This window comes from Amblyomma americanum, chromosome 8, assembly GCF_052857255.1.
Source record: "Amblyomma americanum isolate KBUSLIRL-KWMA chromosome 8, ASM5285725v1, whole genome shotgun sequence".
NCBI classification, from domain to species: Eukaryota; Metazoa; Arthropoda; class Arachnida; order Ixodida; family Ixodidae; genus Amblyomma; species Amblyomma americanum.
In genome coordinates, this window is record NC_135504.1 from 25,832,466 (window position 1) to 25,853,424 (window position 20,959).

Genomic DNA, 20,959 nt, shown 5'->3' on the forward strand with positions numbered 1-20,959 from the left:
TGCTCCTAGAGGTGGGCCTTGTGCGGCTCAGGTTGCTTTTCCTGAGCGACCAATCATTAGTTCTTCCATACACGAACCCAAAAACAGCGCAAGTTCTTGCTCGGTGCTTACCCGTTGGATTAGTGATTTCGAACTAATATTACTGAATACCGAGATACTATACCAGAATGGATAACATACAGCATGCACACCTTACCATAACACATGCAGCCGTATCAGCGAAAAAAAAAAAAGACTCCTTTCTCATGAAAGGAAGGACGAGATTGCATAACCACTACACATTAGTAATCCAGAGCTTATAATAATATTTTAAACAGAACAGCGCGCACTTTGACCGGCACTATACGACGAAAACACGACGTGTTCTGTTTAAAATGACTTACCAACTCGCCCAAGCATCCGTTTTAGAATAATATTACTTTATAAGAGTTACGAATAAAAAATAAAAAACTCTGGTTAAGAAAATTTCTTCGCGAAGCTTTGCTCATTTTTGCTTCCTTTGTTACAAACACAACTGCTGTAGGTATATTACAGCACAGAGCGTCGTCGCAATGAAGTCTGGTCTGCAGTGGACTTTAAAAATCCCCTGGTGGTCGAAATTATTTGGCAGACCACCACTACGACAACTTTCTTCCTTTCTTCTTTGAGTCCCTGCTTTGGTCCCTTCCCCTACAGCGCGGTTCGGGGGTCCACAGAGATATGTGAGACAGTTAGTTACTGAGTGATTTCCTTTGCTCAAAACCCATTTTCAATTTCAGTCACTGCATTCGTCATGAACGCAGTTTGGTTTTTGGTGAAAGGAAATGGCGCAGTATCTGTCTCATATATCGTTGGACACCTGAACCGCGCCGTAAGGGAAGGGATAAGGGAGGGAGTGAAAGTAGAAAGGAAGAAAGGAGTACCGTAGTGGAGGGCTCCGGAATAATTTCGACAACCTGGGGATCTTTAACGTGCACTGACATCGCACAGCACACGGGCGCCTTAGCGTTTTGCCTCCATAAAAACGCAGCCGCCGCGGTCGGGTTCGAACCCAGGAATTCCGGATCAGTAGTCGAGTGCCCTAACCACTGAGCCACCGCGGCGGGTTGAACGCAGTTTAGTTCTTCAGTTTTGGCGGTAAATTCTCGGCGGTAACTTCTTCATACCGGAATGACAACATAATGGAAAAAGTTGTGCAGATACGCAACGCATAAAACGATTCATAACGGAAACGCCAGAGTGGAAAAGGAGAAAAATATAAGCAAACGGTTTTTCTACTAATGAACAACAGCGGTCTTAATACTACAGTATGCTAGTAAAAGGGTAAAAAATGTGCGTGTATCGTAGCGCAGTTATTGCACGTAAAAAGGGTAAAACGCTAGCTCTGACGAACGAACCACGCGACCGCTGATACTTGCTATTTATGCATCGCGGTGTATGCTTCATTTATGCACCCTGTACGCAAATGCAACCATGGATATGCGTAAATGCCTTTACACGCGCATTTATACACCAAGGCACGTCACCTTGGTAGTTGACAGAAATGTTACTGGCCTTGCGAAATGTTTTGGGTCAAACAATGGTTCGTCTTTGAAAAAGTACACGTCGGCCGTGTGTCTAAAATTTAAGACTGAAAGGCCTTTCAACAAGAGTGGGCAAGTCACGCACCCGCCTCATTTTCTTTGTTCGTCTAACGAAACGCTCAGTCAAGTTCTGAGCCATTAAGTCAGACCGCGAAAACAGTGAAAAGCATAAACGAGCAGCGGTTTGAATGAGCCTCTGCATCTGCTCGGATTCTACACCCGCAAGCCGCCTGCCTGTAAGGCCGCCATCCACGTCGAGGCTTTTCTCGCACCAGCTGGATGGATGGGGACTAGCGGGCAAGGCTGGAACGAGGATGCGTGCGGGACGACGCATGTTGTGATGGTGCCCTCTCTCACTTTACAGTTGCTTTCCCCCAGCTGCATTCCAGTATAAAGGGCGAGGTGAAAAGCAACGTTCTTCCCGTTTCGCGCCAGCCGTCGCTTAAGCCGCATCAGAGACGATGTACTCCTGGGGAGGGCTGAGGTCCCACGTCACCGAGCATGTCTCCTTCTGGGCAACCCTGTGCCCCGTCTCGCTCTGCTCCGTGGCCGTGTCGCTAATGATCCACAGGGTTGAACCCGAGCCGTTCATGGACGAGATTTGGCACGTTCCCATGGCGTACAATTACTGCGCCGGAAACTACAGCCACTGGGACGAAGAGGTCACCACTCTTCCCGGCGTCTACGCGCTGTCCGTGGCGTTGCTATTCGTGCTCGGTCTATTCAGCTCCGCGAACCTCTGCACGGTGTACGTGCTTCGCTGTACCAACATGCTCGTCGGGCTGGGCAACTGGATGGTCGCATACGCCGTAGCCACCAAGCTGGCCGGACCCGGCGCTCCGCGTGCCAAGCAGGTCCTGGTGAGCGCCGCGGTCAACTCGCTGCCCATCCTGCTCTCACTGACGCACGTGTACTACACCGACCCGGGAAGCGTTTTCTTCCTGCTCCTCATGTACCTATCGTACCTGAACCGACGTCACTGGCTGGCAGCGACGTTCGGAGCCATCGCAATATTCTTCCGGCAGTCTTCTGTCCTGTGGGTGGCCATGACGGCCGGGTCCATGTTCCTGGACAAGCTAGAGGCGAGCTTCCAACTTCAGCGATGTGACGAGAAGAATGTCGTCGTCAGTGGTGTCTGCAATGGTGTCAGAAATGGTGTCGCCAATGGTGTCGGCAAGGGTGCCGTCAATGGCATAACTAATGGCGTCGTCAACGGTATTGTCGACGGCTGTCCAGCCACTACACACGACCTCCCCGAGCACAAAGAGGTGCGAGTCCGCATCGTCTGGAAGCGGCTCGTCGATGACCTCTGCGAGACCATCAGGGACAGTCTAGGCTACGTGCTGGTGGGCCTCTGCTTCGTGGCTTTTCTCTTCTACAACGACGGCATCGTGGTAGGCGACCGCAAGCATCACCAAATGTGCTTCCACCCACCCCAAATGGGCTACTTCCTGCTCTTCACACTACTGCACGCTGCCCCGCACATGTTAAGACCCTCGGTCGTGGCAGACTTCGCGAACAGCGTCGCCCGTAGACCGCTACTGTACGCCGTGCTTGGACTGGCGTCTGTGCTCGCCGTGCAGAACCACACACATCTGCACCGGTACACGCTACTGGACAACCGGCATCTTACGTTCCACGTCTGGACCCACGTCTTGGGAAAGGGCCCCCTGGTACGTTTTTGCCTGGTTCCGGCGTACGTGTACGCTGGCTACGCTCTGCTGCACCGACTGGGACACACCAGGCTTCTATGGCGGGTACTGTTCATAGCTTGCACGTTCGCGGCCACCTCGTTCCACCAAATGCTCGAGTTCCGCTACTTCATCGTACCTTACGTGTTCTTCCGCCTTCACGTGAAAAACGAGACTTACCGAGAGCTCATTCTAGAACTGATTCTCAACGCTACTGTCTACTGCGTGATGCTTTATGCGTTCCTTGCCCGTACCGTTGTGTGGAACATTGATGGTTCGGCGCAGAGTTTCTTCTGGTAGGCAGAGTTCTTTTTTGTAGTGGGGTTTTGCAATGGATTGTGGAATTTTGGTTGGGTTCTTTTTTTTTTCGCTGGCGCTGTCATAGCTTCGAGCATGTTTTATGCGCTTTTCCTAACATTATGTTCGGCGGCTGCGTTTTCACAGCTCGGGTCATACGCAGCTTGGTTCGTGAATGGTTGGGATTCCTGCATGCATGATTCTGTTCCGTCTGGTTCTGTCAACGTTACCGTTTTCCAGCTTGCGGTTAAGTAGCGTCACGTGGCGCCTCGTAGAAAAAAAATGATAGAAAACGAATAAGAACGCGTTTTTGAACGCGCACGACAGCAGTTCGAATATTTTTCCTCAAGAGGAGATTTATCTCTTCATTTCTATGTACACAAAGAACTACCCGCTACGTGAATTATTTACAGTCTCTCCTAGGTATGCGTTATCTTCTGGGTTGCATTTTGAGATGCGTTTGAGCCGAAATGCCATTCAAAAAGCAGTCGGACAAGCCAGGAGGCGAAGCCGGTAGTCGGGGTACTGTATGTTGAGAAAGCGCAATTACACTTGCTGAGCTCCTTCCAAATGGTAGCCTTTGCTAAATCGAGGGGTCAACCAACCACCAAAACAATTATGAACAAAATCCTTTGTGAACCTAGCCCTGCTTCGTTTCTCAACCTCTGACCACTGTAATCGAACCTACAGTTGGTGTGGGTGTACAAGGGACGATGGCTTCAATAATAATTAGTAATTGGTTTTTGGTGGAATGGAAATGGCGCAGTATCTGTCTCATATATCGTTGGACACCTGAACCGCGCTGTTAGGGAAGGGATGAAGGAGGGAGTGAAGGAAGAAAGGAAGAAATAGGTGCCGTAGTGGAGGGCTCCGGAATAATTTCGACCACCTGGGGATCTTTAACGTGCACTGACATCGCACAGCACACGGGCGCCTTAGCGTTTTTCCTCCATAAAAACGCAGCCGCCGCGGTCGGGTTCGAACCCGGGAGCTGTTCGCGGTTTCGAGTGATATGCGTATATAGTACAGACTGTTTGTATATCGTACACCGGAGCACAGCTGCGACTTCTGAAAGTACGCCACGGGTGCCAGTCTTTCACAGAGCGTTCTTATAAACGAACTACTATGATACCTCGGCCCTTAAGTTTTTCGCACTGTTTGTAACTTCCACCATATAGCCCTAATAAGCTTGAGGCAGAGTATGGCTCCGCGACTCCTTGGACGGTGTCGTACGAATGCTGCACACATGTGCTCTTGGATGTGCTTGTTACTTACGTGTCACACTTTTGCTGATGTAGTAGATAAACAAGCATTGCTGACATTGTAGACGTTGTGTGCTCATTCTTCGCCAAGCCTCAGTTTTCTTGTACAAAGAAGGCACGGCCGCTTAGCACGGCTCGGGCACTACTGAGAAAGCATTCCATGCTTTCTAGCCAGTCCGGACCGGCCTCCATTGTGGAAATCATGCTAGATGCTTGAGTGATAACCAAAACATCCGGTCATACAACAATCATGCACCGATTTTACTCATCGCAAGGTTTGCCACGATGGCCCCAACAAGCGGTGATGTCGCAAGGGTAAATTGGCTGGGAAATTTACTCACCTTTCGAAATGACTGTGGAAGCAGTCAGAGGAAATTTTCGTCGGTCCTCTTTCGATATCAATTACTTCTTTAATTGAAGAAAAATGTTGAGATTTTATAATGAACAATTGCAGTGTAGGGGTTGGACGTCATACTTCAGTGTAACCACTTCGGCGTCCGCGCTGGAGAGCTCACTTGACTGAACTTGATAACACGAACACTATGTATGTGACACTATGCGACCTTCGCGGGACGCGTGCTGACATGCGCTCACGTGACCACACACGTAGCCCTTTTCCGCGAAGAGGAGGAAGCGGAACAAATTTATTCCAAGGGGTTGCGCGGCATTGAAATGATAAAAAAAAATTCGAAAATTTCGATTTTGAAAAAATGGCACATTCAGGACCAATAGACTCTAAAGTTCCTGCCTAAAAAGTTTCAAAGTATAAATTGGAACTACTATACCAATACCTTTATATTTCGCGCCTACGTACGAAGCCCGGATATGGCGATTTCGGAGCGGAATGCGGCAGGACTTCGCGCCCATTGCTTCCCACGACTTTGTTTAGTCTTGGTTTCATTTGAAAGCTGGGCCCTTTCCCCACTATTTGGTATTACTCACAACTGTGAAAAATTTTTTGGAAGGTCTGCATTTCGCCGTTTTCTGAGGACCCCACAACGACCCAGAATGGCTGGCCGGGCACTGCAAATGCGATCTTCTCAGCTTCGTGTTTTTTGCCAACATGACTAGCCTTAAGGAATTTTTTAATACGTTTAAATAATCCTTTAATACCTTGCAGCAGCTTGCCATGACGGCAGTCCTAAGCCCCGCTCTCCGTTGCCAGGTTCAGCAAGGGCCGGGCAACTAATGCGGACTTTCCATCCAACAAAAGCGACTATAGCAAGCGTTGACAACGTCTCCGAGGTGCGACGAGGCGTGATGGCAATGCGCGCGATAAGGAAGCATGCACCACTGCACGCGTTTCAAACAAAATTCCCTTCGTATGTAATGTCCAATCACGTGAATCGACTGAGTCGACGAAAGCCTGAGCGCGCACGAGCGCCTTATCCCACGCCCTGGTTGAAACCTATGAAGGTTCAAAAAGCACTCCCAAGACCCCCGCTCCTGAAGCAAAGCGTACAACACGAGGCAAGGCTTGAGCCAACGGACCAAAGGCCAAGGCGCGACTCTTTTCGGTGCTAAGCTGAGTGCCAGAGATCTCAGCGTATACACTCATCTGCTTATGCATACGGAAATGCTCGCGCTGTCTAGTCCAGTGAGTGCGAAGCCTGAAATTCTGCTGTTGTAGGGTCAAGTGGCAAAGCGAACAGTGCAGGCAACATGGGACAACCCTGCCGTATACACTTCTGTCACTGGGGACTGTCCGCATATCCTGCCTATCACTGAGGGCTGGCTGAAGAGACCTGCGCAAAGAGCCCTTAGTCTATCCACAAAGACTCCCGATAAACCCGGGCCCCTCAGAACAGCGAAACAGTAGTGCTCTGCTCTGTCGAAAGCCTTCGGGGGTTGTGTCATCACTTATGACAACCATACTACTGTTTTTTTTTTCTTGTCGTGACGGCACAAAATAAGTGAATATGAAAACTTGGCATTTCTTCCAGTGGTGCGACCGCGTTTCTACAGGAGAGACTATCCTGCTTTCTGCCAGGTCGAAGTACCTTTCGACAAAAACTTATTTTCCTCGCTAATCGCTTTCCCTCAGAAGACCTCTTATGTAGTCATGTGTTGTCCATATTCTCAGGCACTTCCAGAGGTGCTTCAGAAATCATTTCTTTGTCTCCTGAAATAATTCGCGCAGTACACGTGTTTTCCACTATACTCCATAGCCACATAAAAGCAAACGAAAGCAAGAGACGCTGGTGAACCGTATCCGGCTGTGCTCACGGGCAACTGACTGCGGTCGGAGGACTCGTATCAAAGGAAGGATCGTATTCTCAGAGCAAATTCCTTCGCTACTCGTGTCTTCCAGCTGCGAGAGAAACAGCGAAAGAATAAACTTATTGAGCTACTCCGTGCCTCCCCCCGACACACCGCGTTCGGCCAAGGCCGAGGTGGAAACAACTTTATTTTAAGAAAAGAACAAAAGGTCCTTAAGGGTGGCCTCCTACTTGACCAAGAGTCCGCGGGCCTGGGCCTCACGGAGAGCTCTGTCCCCTAGCCATGTTCGGCCAGCTGGTTGAGCAGCTCGCAGTGCGGCCTTGTGAAAAAGGCCCAGGGCAAGCATTCGGTCCTTTACTTGCACTTTTGTATGGTTAGCACCGACTAATCTTCAAACTTTTCTGATCTGAAAGCTTATTGTACTGCGCTGCAGTCAGAATATCATAAAGTTTGCTCTTTTTGCCAGATTGCTTTTTTTTTTCAGCCTGAACACCAAATTCAAATCATCTGGAGACTTCTACTGAGTTTCACACCAGCCTAAATGCCATACAGATGGATTTCGTGGGCAGCTCCGCAACTTGTTTATGATCGAGTAACTACGCTCCGCGCCACATGTGGCAGGAATTGGAAATACATATAATGATTGTTGCCATACAAGTGCGCACAAAATTAGAACAGGCAGACAAAAGGGGCCTAGATCAAAAAAGTAGGACGAGGAAAATATAGGCAGTGACGAACAAATAAAGATCGCAGAAAAAATAAGCGCGTGCGCATGGTAAAGGTGGTGCCCGCAGATCTGGGGCGAGCCATTATGATCATTAGGTGGCTCTGAGAAAAAAAAAAGGAATATGCACGGACCTGTCTACTGGCTCCAAGCTGGCCGCTATTGCTGCGACGCGTGAATTTCAGAGGGGCAGTAGGAAAAAAACATTGGAGCGGACACTTAAGATTCACCTTAAGGATATGACGCGACAGCGTTAATGAGTTAATGCACATGTACGCCGAATTCCCTACATTACGGTGATATGTCCCTGAAGTCCTCAAACCACTCCTTCCGCAATGGTGCACCGGTTAGGGGATGTGCCATTGCCTTGCAACAGCATATGCTGCTATCGGTCGGTCTTGTGCAACCCAGGTTGTTCGTCCCGAGCAACCTCTCGCGATCAACCATTAATTTAGCAGCCACCTGCCACACTGGTTAGTTTGCTCACAATTTGGTGGGTACGTTGTTGATGATCCCACAAGGTAGCGTGACCTTCCTTTTCCACCTAGGTTACCGTCCCGGGGGGGGGGGGGGGTGCTTGAGCCACCCTACGCTACCCTATTTATCGCCGACAACGCCTACAACGAATTTTAGGCTTAATAAAGCCTTTCACGCTGTCGCGTTAATAACAAAAAAATAGGTAATGATCACAAGCTTGTCACAGTCACCGCACGCACGCACAGGATGAGCCATTCTCCTGAAGGAGGATCAGTTAAAAAAAAGAATAGAATGGAACGAGGAAGTGGAGCACAGCTTCGGAGTAGCAGCAGATCACAAGGACACAGCCCAGCTGTCTACGGGATGGGCGTTTGCGCCATATATCCGAAGCGCTCATTAACTTCTGCCTCATCTCTTGCGACAGACAAGCGATGTCGAAGCGTGCTGACGGTGAACGTAGCTGTAATAAGTGTGGGTCGAGCTCCCTTTTGCCTGGGGCTTGCAAACCTCGGTTATTTCCGTAATGACGCAGGGAGACCACCGAACGCTGCGTTTATCTCGGCACACTCTTCCACGCCGACGCACGAGCGATGTTGGCGGTTGTTTCGCCGCGGACAGAAAAGCGCAGGTGGCGAAAGTTCTGGCGCTCTGAAAGGGGCTCTGAAAAGGGCTCTGAACAAAGTTGCGGTATGCCTAGGATGTTAAAGGACGCCGCTTCAGAATTATCCTCCAGCAAGAATTCATTTAATGCGTTTTGTGGAACCTGAGTTATCTGTAGTTAAAATTTGAATTTCCGCGTTTTCGCGCCTTTATCTCTCATCTCGTCACTTTTCCACAATGACAATGAAGTGTCGGTGCTCCTCCGCCGCCACCGCCCACTGGGCCCCTCTGCCGGCTGCCGAAAGCGCGCGGGAGTCCCCCAGGGGCATTGCTTCCAGCCGCGGCCATGGAAGGTGTATGACGTCAGAGTTGGCCTGGCGAACCAATGACATCCCTCCGCTGCTGACATAACGAGCGCAGCATGACGAGTTGCACGCGGATTCGAGCGAAATCCCGGCACCGGTGTTCGCCTCGAAGAGTAGAAGCGCGAATTTTTAAATACATATTGTAAATGATGGGCTTGCCTTTGAGGTCTTGCACGCGACATGAACGCTCTGTGGCCTATACACTACATAATACAAGCGCATTATAGCCAACCTCAAACACTCTTTTCAGGGACCCTTTAACGCTAACTCTACAGGGTTTATTGGAGAGGCATGGGAGAGGCCTTTGCCCAGCAGTGGGCGCAGTCAGGCTAGTGATGTCGATGATGATGATGACTCGGTGATCTAATGGGTTTAGCATGTGTCTTACATACTGGAGGTGCTGTGTTCGATCTCGAGTCTCGTCGAGGTACAAGCTTTCCCTTGTCCTGGTACTCGGCTTTTTGGGAGTGAAATAATTGGAAAATGGGTCTGTGACTCCATCTTGTTCATCAGCAAGATAACGTGTGTCATGACACAATGCGACCAAAGATACCCTTGCGGCAATAAAATTCAACATGTACACCTACTCTTCAGGCACGCGGAACATACGAGATTCTTTGCACCAAAAGAGAATTCACAGTGCCTAGCTGTGCCTCTCCGCAGGTGGAAGAAGCATTAAAGGGCAACTGCAGAGGTTTTAGAATTCGACGACGAGCTTAAAGAGGCGCAATGAGTGAAACTTGCATGTAAAGCATGCGAAATAATTTTGGGCTAGCTAATGAAATAGTGAAGTAATAGTCATTTAAAATTTATACGGCTTTCAAACTTCTCCGCAGCGCACAGCGCCAAGTGGGGGGACGCATGATGACGTCATCTACGGTACCGGTACATTTCCAACGCATAAAGTTTTGCCTTCAAGGAAGAAAGCCAATGCCTCCGAAGGCAGAGCCCACCGAGCGTTGTTTGGCAGCGTCCAAGGATACACGGAAGGGTGCATGGTTGACAGAAGCGGAAATTCGAAATCTCACCGACGTTTAATCCGATTTAATATGAAAATTGGCCACACAGCACAGTAATTCGAACTTTCTGCGAATGCTTGGAGCGTGCAGATCGAGTTCCCCTATCGCACTGCCTGGCCTCACCAAGCACCACCAAATCACCTGGACCTCCGGCCACGATGGACTGGAGGGAAATGAGGGGGCACATGCTCTAGCTCGAGGCATCATCAACCGAGCGGGGCCAAAAACCGTGCCCGCTTTTACCCCTCTACCTTCTAGGTATAACGAACGCCTCGAGTTTCAGCGCCTTCAAAGGAGACATTTCCCTCCACCTCATAGGAAATTAGACACCCCAGATGCCGTCTCTTGGCGGCATAGACGAACACATTTCCAGACCTCTATAGACTACATCTCGTACACCCAACATTATACTTTGACATCTGTCCCTGGTGCCAGGACCGTCCTACACTCTTCCACATTTCGTGGGGATGTGGGGCCAAACCGAACACTCTACAGACGGCAAACACGTCTTTTGAGCGGTGGGAGGCGCTGCTGACCAGCTATAACCTGGAGGACCAACGGGCCCACAGGTCCACAGGTCCACAACAGGTCCACAGGACAGCTCAAGCAAGTGGAGCCCTGGAATGAGGGCCCCACCAATAAGCTCGCCCAACTCCCTTTCATTTTAATAAAGTTTTTCCTCCTCCTTCTCCTACTGCCAAGTCCGCGGGTAGCGTATAAGCCTCGTGTTTCCATGGAGCCCAGATTACTGTTGTTTTGTCATCTTGTGTGTTCCTTTCCGTAGTGTATTTAGCGCTTTACTTGAAGTTCTCCCTTTCATGTAATTCCTGCATGCCGATTGTGAATATCTTATGATTATTAAGTTCGGATTCGTACTGTTTGCCTGAAACTCCGATTCTTCTGCGTGAGTTAGCCGAATTTTGGAACTTGTTCTCGTTTTTACCTCATTGTCTATAATTTCTATAGTGCCGTCGCATTTCCCTCTTGTATTCGGCTGTGCTCCGGAATAATTTTGACCACCTGGGGATTTTAACCTGCCTTGACATCGCACAACAAACGGGTGTCATTTTGCGTATCGCCTCTACCGAAACGCGGCCGCCGCGGTCGGGTTCGAACCCGGGTACTCCGGATCAGTAGCCGACCGCCCTACCTAGCCTCTCAGCCACCGCGGCGGGTGGGCATGGTGCCTAGATGCAGCACTGAAGATGTGGTGTCTGTGCGTTGTCAACGCAAATTTTGCTTTTCTGGGCGTATTTGCATATTATGTACGTACAGTCAGACCGGAATGAAACGCGAACAGGCGTATGTCGTTCTTTTCAACTTTATATATCTTTACAATTGGTTTACGGTTTACGGGGGTTTAACGTCCCAATGCGACTCAGGCTATGAGGGACGCCGTAGTGGAGGGCTCCGGAAATTTCGGCGACCTGGGGTTCTTTAACGTGGACTTACATCGCACAGTACACGGGCCTCTAGAATTTCTCCTTGCCATAAAAAGATTTAGAGCATGAGGACTGGCATAATAGCTTCAATATACGACCGAGAAACCGTCTAGTCTGGTTACTTTTGGCAAGGATTGCACATCACTTCGACATGAGCTTGGCTCATGCTGTATACAGAGCACACCTCTTCCCAAAGCGAAAATCTTCTCCCAACACTACCTCTCCCAAGAAGTTCACTTGGGCAGCTCACCCCGCGCCAACCTGATGCTTCAGCCCTACAGATCAAGGTCCCACCTTTGTTTGGTGAAAGGCCATGAAAACTTCGGAAGCGAGGTGTTCCTGCTCTTCACACACCCACAGCTACGCCTTATAGGCCGGAAAGCTTGCACTAGTGACATAATAATAATAATAATAATAATAATAATAATAATAATAATAATAATAATAATAATAATAATAATAATAATAATAATAATAATAATAATAATAATATAATAATAATAATAATAATAATAATAATAATAATAATAATAATAATAATAATAATAATAATAATAATAATAATAATAATATTAATAATAATAATAATAATAATAATAATAATAATTGGTTTTTTGGGGAAGGAAATGGCGCAGTATCTGTCTCATATATCGGCGGACACCTGAACCGCGCCGTAAGGGAAGGGATAAAGGAGGGAGTGAAAGAAGAAAGAAAGAGGTGTCGTAGTGGAGGGCTCCGGAATAATTTCGACCATCTGGGTATCTTTAACGTGCACTGACACCGCACATCACACGGGCGCCTTAGCGTTTTTCCTCCATAAAAACGCAGCCGCCGCGGTCGGGTTCGAGCCCGGGAACTCCGGATAAGTAGTCGAGCGCCCTAACCACTGAGCTACCGCGGCGGGTGCCATTGAATCGAATTCATGGATGGATTTCGGAAGGGGAATGAGGGCGGTCATCTCCTGCCCCCTAAACAAGGAATGATCTGGGAAAAGAAGGCGTTGATCCCATTTATTGAACGCGTAAACTTTAAGAAATGCGTTGTTCAGGTTAGACTGGAGCCCGGTAACCGTCCCTTCAAAGAGCTAATCATAAATCCAACCCTGATCTACTTGATATACTACCCATCAGTAGATCTATGCTGACACTAAACACATGCACTGTCCTAGCATCCTAATTTTTCTCACTTCTTCCTGTCGCACCTCCCCCATACCGCAATATTTTTTTTTATGAGTGAGTGGTTTTCTTCGCGCCGTCTTCTGGATTCGAGTGTCAATGTGCAGCAACTCATACAAATGTGGAGCTATGGCTGCCATTTTTTTTCATCCAAATATTAGCCCTGGCCACATATTTTTTATGAACACAAACACAGACCTCGAGACAATTTCCGCTGCTTGTTTGCCGTAACGACCTTGGTACAGCTTGACTTCAGCTGCTATTTACTCCAAGTTTTTTTTTTTTCGTTTTTATTTCAATACGTTCGAACACTGGCCACGTGCTTTCGTGCGCGAGCTTTCAATGCGCTGAGACATTTCCGGTGTGCGTTCATTATTGTGAAAGAGGATAGTAAAAAAACAGCAGGCAACTCCGTGCACAGGTGACACATGGCAGAGAAAAAAACTTAAGGCAGAGAAAAAACTAAAAAAAAAGCTTGTGGAACAGATAGGACAACTGTGCTGCCATCTGTTGAGCGTGAAAGCTGTCGGAACACAATGTGAATTAAGCGGTGAACGGTGCGTCGTTTTGAGGATATATACAGGAAGCTACTATGTGGCGACCAGGCGTTCTTATTGCATAAATGGTATAACCGATTACGCACATGTGGGCATTTATGGTCGATTGATTTGTCTTTGCGACATTGTTCATGCGAAATTTCATCACTCATTAATGACGAACTGCTTCTTTTCTTTATATATATTCTTGGATATCTCAATTTGAGCATCCGCCCGCTTAAAGAAAAGCTCAAAGAAGTGAAATGACGTAAAAAGTAATATTAGCGAAAAAAATGAGGGAGTAAGTAAATTCAACTTCAATCAGTTTATACATCAATGGTGGTGAAGACCGGGGAATAAAAAGCCTAAAGACGGGCTTGACGGGTGTCGCTGCCCCGGGTGCAGAACAAATATAGCAAGCATGCATAAATGGTTTATGGATTATGGAGGCTTAACGCCCCAAAGTGACTCAGGCTATTAGAGACGCCGTATAGTGAAGGGTTCCGGAACTTTCGGCCACCCGGGGTTCTTTAACGTGCACTGACATCGCACAATACCCGGGCCTCTAGAATTTAGCCTCCATCGAAATTCGACCGCCGCGGCCGGATTTTCATTAAAATGCACTACTACTCTTTGTCTTAACCAAGCTTTGGACTCTTGCGACGCGCCGCAAGTGAGTAATAGGACTGTGCCTCCAGGAACACCGGTTTCTTCTGTTGTGGTGGTGGTGGTTGTTGCTATGAAGTGGGGGGGGGGGGGGGATACTGGTCCCGACGTATGTTGGCTCTTTGGGCATCACTCTTGGGGGACCAGGGGAGGGGAAGGAGATGTGGGGGGGGGGGGGGGGGGGGGGAGGGGAGGATGTTGGAAGGTCGCCGCCGTCGTATCCGTGGGAGTCCTTGTCCGGGCTGGCTGCCTGCGGGTATTAGAAGGGTAGGCGGGAGTTGTGAGGAGGAGGAGGAGGAGGAGGAGGGCGAGGAGGAGGAGGAAAGGCAGGGAGTTGTTGGGATTCACAGAGTTAGCGGGCTAACCCTTCGTCTCCGAGGACAGCTGTGAAGGGGCTCTTGATGTTCTTGAAGGGCTCAGGACTGAGTTCAAGGTTGTAAATTTTCACTGCGTGCCCTGTGTACCCTGTTAGTAATGGCTACACACACGTGGAAAAGTGATTTATTCTTACTTTCTTCCCTTTCTATCACTTCCTCCGTCCCCCTTCCCACGTGCAGGTTAATATACTGGGCGCCGCCTAGTTAACCTCCCTGCATTTGTGTTCACCTTTTTCTCTCTTTCTCCCAACTACCCCTTCTTCACCTTCGATTTCTACCTCTGACGCAGAAACAAAACGTTTTCCCCTTCTTCCTCTTCCACCTCATATTCAAAACCCGCCATCTCTATCCTCCGCCGAGCGGTCACTCTAGGCGAAGGCAAGGTAACTAACAAGATGCTCACTAACTTACCTGACAACTTCCTTCAATGTCTCCTAGAGTTTATAAACTCTGCTTGGTTAACAGGCACGTTCTCGCCTTCATAGAAATCAGCGATGGTTATACCAACTCCTAAAGAAGTACCGAACTGTCGTGATGCGCAAATTCTTTGGTCTTCCCGGCAGATTCCATCCCAGCCAAATATTCTCTCAACGCCCTTTTTTGGTATAGCACGGGCCAGTACAAACATGAGGCAATGCCAACAAAACTAAAACAGAAACATGGCCGGTCGCTCGACTTACACTGCACTCAAGGAAGAAACGAGAGGTGAACCCAGCCCCTTGCCGCCCGAAGTTGTCTCCACCGTTACAAGTCTTTAAACCAGGCTATTTATTGCCTGGGTGGTCCCAAGAATAGACTTCGGCAGCCTGAGCTCGGTAATGTTCGCGCCATGGGCATTTCCGCCGGTTCCCACTCGTGCCTCGTGGCGACAAATGTTACCAGACACCACAGAGCCCTTAGTTTACGTAACAAGTTCGGAGTGCTGTTCAGGCTCCTGACTAGTTTTGAACTGCGACGTGCACCACCTCTCCCTTTGGCGCCCAAGCACAGCCTTGCATCTTGCTGCTTGGGGGATGCTCGCAAAATGTGCACTCTGTTGTGCTTTTTATCACTAAAATCTATTAATCTCTTAGTAATACTACTACTACTACTAATGCTACTTGCATCCCGATCCTTCCGGGAGTACCGTACGCCGAACTTCCTGACCCGAGCGTTACCGTAAATTATAGCGGCAGCGTAATCGGGGCCTCGGCCTCGGCGATTCCACATGTGTGCGCCACCATTCCGGAAACATTCTCCTCCCCCCCCCGGTTTGCACCCCGATATGTGGGAGTGGAGCGGGGTACGCTCGTAACAACCTTGGTGAGTTGGCGAAACAAGGCATCCGTGCTCTGTACATGTCAGCGTTGCGTACGGTAAATGGTACATGATGCGGGAATAAGCCAGAAAAAGTGTAATTTTGCGCAGGTGATGTTCCCTCATGCCGCGTTAGCGGCGAGTAATGCGACAGAGCAAGCGAAGTATTTGTAGGAGTTGTCGAGGGAGTTTGCTCAGCCCAACGTCCCACTTTACGTTGTCCTGTAGCCAGAAGCCCAAGATACGGATGTCTGGGTGTCGTGGGTTGAGAGAGCCGTCAGCTTGTAGTTGTGTTAGTTGGCGGTTATGTTCAGCATTTTTGTCTATAGCATTAGTGAACACGCAGTATTCTAATTTTGCTGCTGAGATTTCTAAGCCTACAGGACGCCGTGTGTCGGGCGATGATGTCGAGGCCTGTTTGAAGAGTGCGCTCCATACGGGTGGGAGAGCTGTGTGTGGTCCATAGGGTGATGCCAACAGCTTATGGAGAAATGAATGTGCTTCACTTGCCGAAGGAGGGATCACTGAGAGCGAGATTAAAGAGTTCTACAGATAGTATGAAGCCCTGAGGGACGCCTCGTGTAACACAGTGAAGGTTAGACTGGTCGGCTTGAGCCCGGGCCGTAACTGTTCTGTTGTGAGGGAAGTCACTGATGTACTCGTATAGACGATGGCCCGGATGGATCGTTTGAGTGCGTTTAAAACGGCGTGGTGGACAACATTGTCGATGGCGCCTTTGATGCTCACACCAACGGCTCCGCGCTGTTCACTGGTTCTTTGCGCCTGAGATGATGGCCAACATGGCGTCTCGCTTGCTCATATGGCTGCGAACGCCAATAACGCGTGCATCCAAAAGGCCGTGTCGTTCTTGCAGCCAAGGCAGATGAGTGAGGGCCATACGCTCTATGACCTTGTTTATGCAGTACGTCGTAGAAATGGGTCGTAGATTGTGGAGATTCGTGGGTTACTTGCCATATTTGGGAATTGGTCTAAGCAGCATCGATTTCCATGAAGTCGGGAGTGTGCCATGTTAATCAAGCAGAGTTTATAAATTTTAGGAGTCATACTGGAGGGCGTTGTCACGTAGGTGAGTGAGCATCTTGTTAGCTATCTTGTCTTCACCTGGTGTGACCACTCGGTGAAGGGTAGATATGGCCGGTTTTAATTCTGACGTAACAGATTATTGATCCGTGTCATAGGAAGAAGAGGAAGGGGAGAAGGCGGTAGGGTAGAAGTGGGCAGCAATATCTTCCGCCATATGTTATGTGGGTATGTGCCATGTGACCAAGGCAACAACAAACAATCTTCCGCCATGGTTAGCGGTACGACGTTCTGTTGTAACTGTGTGTGCCCGAAGTGCGGCGAGTCTTCACACACAGCCATCCAGTTAGTGGCTCGAAGTTGTGCCGCGTGCTCTTAGGGTTCTCAAGTGAGGGTCTGGACATGGCGACGGAGACAATGGTTGAGTTTTTGCTTTTTTCCACTGGCGTATACGAGCATGTTGACTGTTTCATCTGGAGATAAGATGTGGATCCACTCCGCGGTGATCCTCTGTGCCCTGCAATATCTTGGTGTGCTTAACGTGCATTGTCAGGTTCGAAGAAGTCTATTCTTTCTACCTACCCCCCCCCCCCCCCCCCGCCGCTTTACCACACCGCGGCCACTAGATTTTTTAGCATGCCAGTGTGTGTGATGTGACCCGAGAAAGGAGGCAGGCTGAATTCTCGGTCTTCGACCACCCCGTCTCAGCTTTAACAAGATATAAATACCCCGCATAAAGAGCTTTCCTGTTTTCCTGTGCGTAACCCCGTCTCTTGCCTCCTCTTTCCTGCTCGTACTTCAGCCATCTTACCTTTGTGAATCCCAACAACTCCCGCGTACCCTTCCAATGCCCAAGGACCATCCGAGCCAACAACAGATGAGAGCGGCGGTCTCGGAGGCACAGTAGTACGCACTTCCTGCACCGCGTCGTTCCTCCTTTCGAGGCGCCCAACCACGCGCACGACAGACCAAAGCTCAAAGCTTGGTCGACAAAGAAGTGCATTTTAGTTTCGCAAGTAATTAATTACTTATGCTGCTAAATTACTGCTGCAAAATAAATCATTACATTACGGAATTACTAGACCAGAAAAAACAATTCGTTGCGTTACAAATTACCGGGAAAATTAATTAAATTCTAGCAATTCCATTACAGTAAATAAATTACTGCCATGTCAGAATTTTTGCGAATGCTCGCACTGATGTTCACGGGTCTCCAAGATTATGTCTGATATTGGGGCCATTTGTGGATGTCCTATAAATATTGTTCTCTGGGACACTGTTCTGTAATATAAACTTCAGGAATATATTGTAAACTCATTTTTCTACACATATCGCCTTAGTGGCTATGATTTGAAGTATTCGTGATTATACGAATGGTCCTTTTTTCCGACGCTGTAAAGTTTCGTAAGATTCGTGTTAGTGGTGGTAACACACGCCAGAGGGCAGTAGTGTGTAGACGACAGAAAGAAAGGAATTATATAATAAAAGCTCAGCACTTTCTGGTAAACAAGATATTAGTTTAGAAAGGAGTCAAGTAACGCACGAGATTTTAAAGATTGACAGAATAGATATTAGCATTCCATGACATATGATGATCAAACGACACAACATAAATTTGAAGACAGTTTCAACGGGGATATTTGAATTATTTAGTTTCAGTGAACCTTGTATGTCTGCTTGGTGGTTCTTTTGGTGTGAACAGGGCAGAGTTGGTTTTGCCAGTATTTATACTGAGATAGATTTGTTGGTTTGGTTTACGGTATTAAACGTCTATGAGGCTGTGAGGTACGCCGTAGTGGAGGCCTCCAGACAATTTCGACCGAAAGGTTCTCCAACGTACACTGGCATCGAACACTAGACGGTCCTCCAGCATTTCGCCTCCATCGAAATGCGACCGCCGCAGCCGTAATTGAACCCGGGTACTCCGGCTGAGTAGTCAAGCAATCTAACCAGCGCTCGTATGATATGTCAAGTAGATAACCAGAGTGCTGGATTACCACTATCTTTTAGCTTGTTGTGACGTCATACTTCTTTTAGTTAAGGATGCCAGCGACGCCGTATACCACGGACAGCCTTGCCTTGAATGTACAGGTTCCGTGCAAAAGTGGGTGCTCGTACCGCAACACTTCTCTGCTACCCCTGGGCGACTCAGAGCAACTTCCGTACACAAATACTAAAAACAAGCCGAGCTCAAATGACGTCAATAGGCCCGAAAACCACGAAGCTGCAAGCGCGCACACCCTGCCAGCCTTGTGATGCTGTTCGTCCTCGCAGCTGTGTGGATTCGAGTGACACGGGGGTTTCGATGTTTCCGCTGCATAATAGTGCAGCCTTGAGAGCAAAAAAACTAAAGAAATAAACGAAGTACACACACGACTTTCGGTGCAATGTTAAGTGCATTGTTTATGCACTACATTGCCTTGGGGTACCGGCCAGTGCTGCAGAACCCGCCTTGGTAAGCGAAGAAATGCTGCTGAGCGGGAGGCCGCAACTGTCTGGCTTTCCTAGGCTGCATTCTGACTGGAAAGGAAAAAATATATACGTAAACAAACTGGCTGTCTTGTTATCATGAAGTATACAGACTGGCCGGTTCTCTCAGATCATGTCAGTTTGCCAATATCCCGCAAGAGAAAAGTGTACAGCAGCTGTATCTTATAGGCACTCATTTACGGGGCAGAAACGTGGGGTCTAACGAAAAGCGTTCAACTTAAGTTAAATACAAAACAGCGAGCTATTGAAATAAAAATTATAGGCGGAACATTAAAGTACAGGAAGAGAGCAGAGTGGGTGAGGGAACAAACGCGGGTTAATGATATCCTGATCGAAATCAAGAAGAAATGGGCTGGGGCATGGAACCTGTAATACGAAGGCAATATAACCGCCGGTCCTTAAGGGCGAGCGTAGCAGGGGGCGGCATAAGGTTAGGAGGGCGGATAAAATTAAGAAGGTTGCGGGGATAGGGTAACCGAAGCTGGCATAGGACAGGGTTAGTTGCAGAGGTATAGGAGAGGCCTTTGTCCTGCAGTGGACGTAGTCAGGCTGATGGTGATGATGATGATGATGATGATGATATAAACGGTTGATGTAGTGGTACTTATCTTCTTATCTAAGGCGAACTCAGTGAAAAGAGGCGAAACAATAACCGCGGAACAGACCCTGTCCCAAATGCATTCCAAGTGTTTAGCATATGCAGGACTAACGGGATCTACGTCTCAAGATGCGACTGTACAATGGGCATTAACGTTGAAAGAAAAATTCAGAGGCGGTCAGTCAGATTGATTAATACAGAGTAAATGGGAGAACATTCTTTTCTACTTCGTTTTCCTTCGTGCTATCGTTCTGCAGCCTGGAGTACAAAATGTACCACTACGACCACTATCGCTACTTGTAACTACAATAAAACACTATCATCACTGAAACCCATTCGCTTCCACCTGTAATTGAACTGCCTTTACCAAGTTGCAATAGCCGGTGTTTCATTAGAACTGGTGCTTCGTTATAGCCAATGATTCAGTACAGCCGGTGTTTCGTTATAAGCAATGTTTCAGTATAGCCGGTGTTTCATTATGGCCGGATTTTATTACAGCTGGTGTTTCCTTCTCAGTAGTTTTATAGCAGGTGGCAGGCGATTCTTTATAAGAAAATGTTTTATAGTATCAGGCGTTTATTATAGCTGGCGTTCTATTATTGCCGGTGTGTTATTATATAGCCAGTGTTTCCTTCTAGGTGCTGTTAGAGCAGGTGGAAGGGGGAAGCAGAAGGAGAGCGTGAACTCCCTCTATAAGCAACCTACCACCTGCCATGACCCTCCCAATTCTCTCGCATTAAAATCATCGTCATCATCATCACGATAAACGTTACAATACCCTTCACCGAACATTAATAAAACACCTGAACAACATAAATGTAAAATAAATGCGACAATCCCGAAAATGGTGAAGCAGCTCTGCACAAGCATGCAGGCCCGCCAGTTGTGCTCGAACAGAACTTACAATGCTTTGCAAGAACCAGCAATGAGGGTGACACTTCAGTTCTACTATGCAGCACAACATACAACTCGTATTCACTCACCTCCGAACGGATATCATGCAGTCAAGCTTATATACCCATTACTAAGGATTCTCCCATGAGTGATAGTGGCGAATGGGTAGTAACCAAAGTTTTCTTACAAAATAATTGGGCTGTGCACGCATTCTATGGAGAGTGCTA

The 20,959-nt window shown here is 48.2% G+C and overlaps 1 protein-coding gene across 1 annotated transcript; it reads left to right on the top strand.

The window, feature by feature from the left end:
* The first annotated feature begins 2,009 nt into the window (after positions 1-2,009).
* Positions 2,010-4,253, top strand: LOC144100158 (dol-P-Glc:Glc(2)Man(9)GlcNAc(2)-PP-Dol alpha-1,2-glucosyltransferase-like). Its single transcript, XM_077633183.1, has one exon. It carries the CDS (start codon positions 2,024-2,026, stop codon positions 3,551-3,553), a length of 1,530 nt encoding a protein of 509 aa, XP_077489309.1. The 5' UTR covers positions 2,010-2,023; the 3' UTR covers positions 3,554-4,253.
* Positions 4,254-20,959: the final 16,706 nt, after the last annotated feature.

Excerpts from the sequence above, each read along its gene's own strand:
- LOC144100158 (XM_077633183.1), top strand. The coding sequence starts at position 2,024 with ATGTACTCCTGGGGAGGGCTGAGGTCCCACGTCACCGAGCATGTCTCC.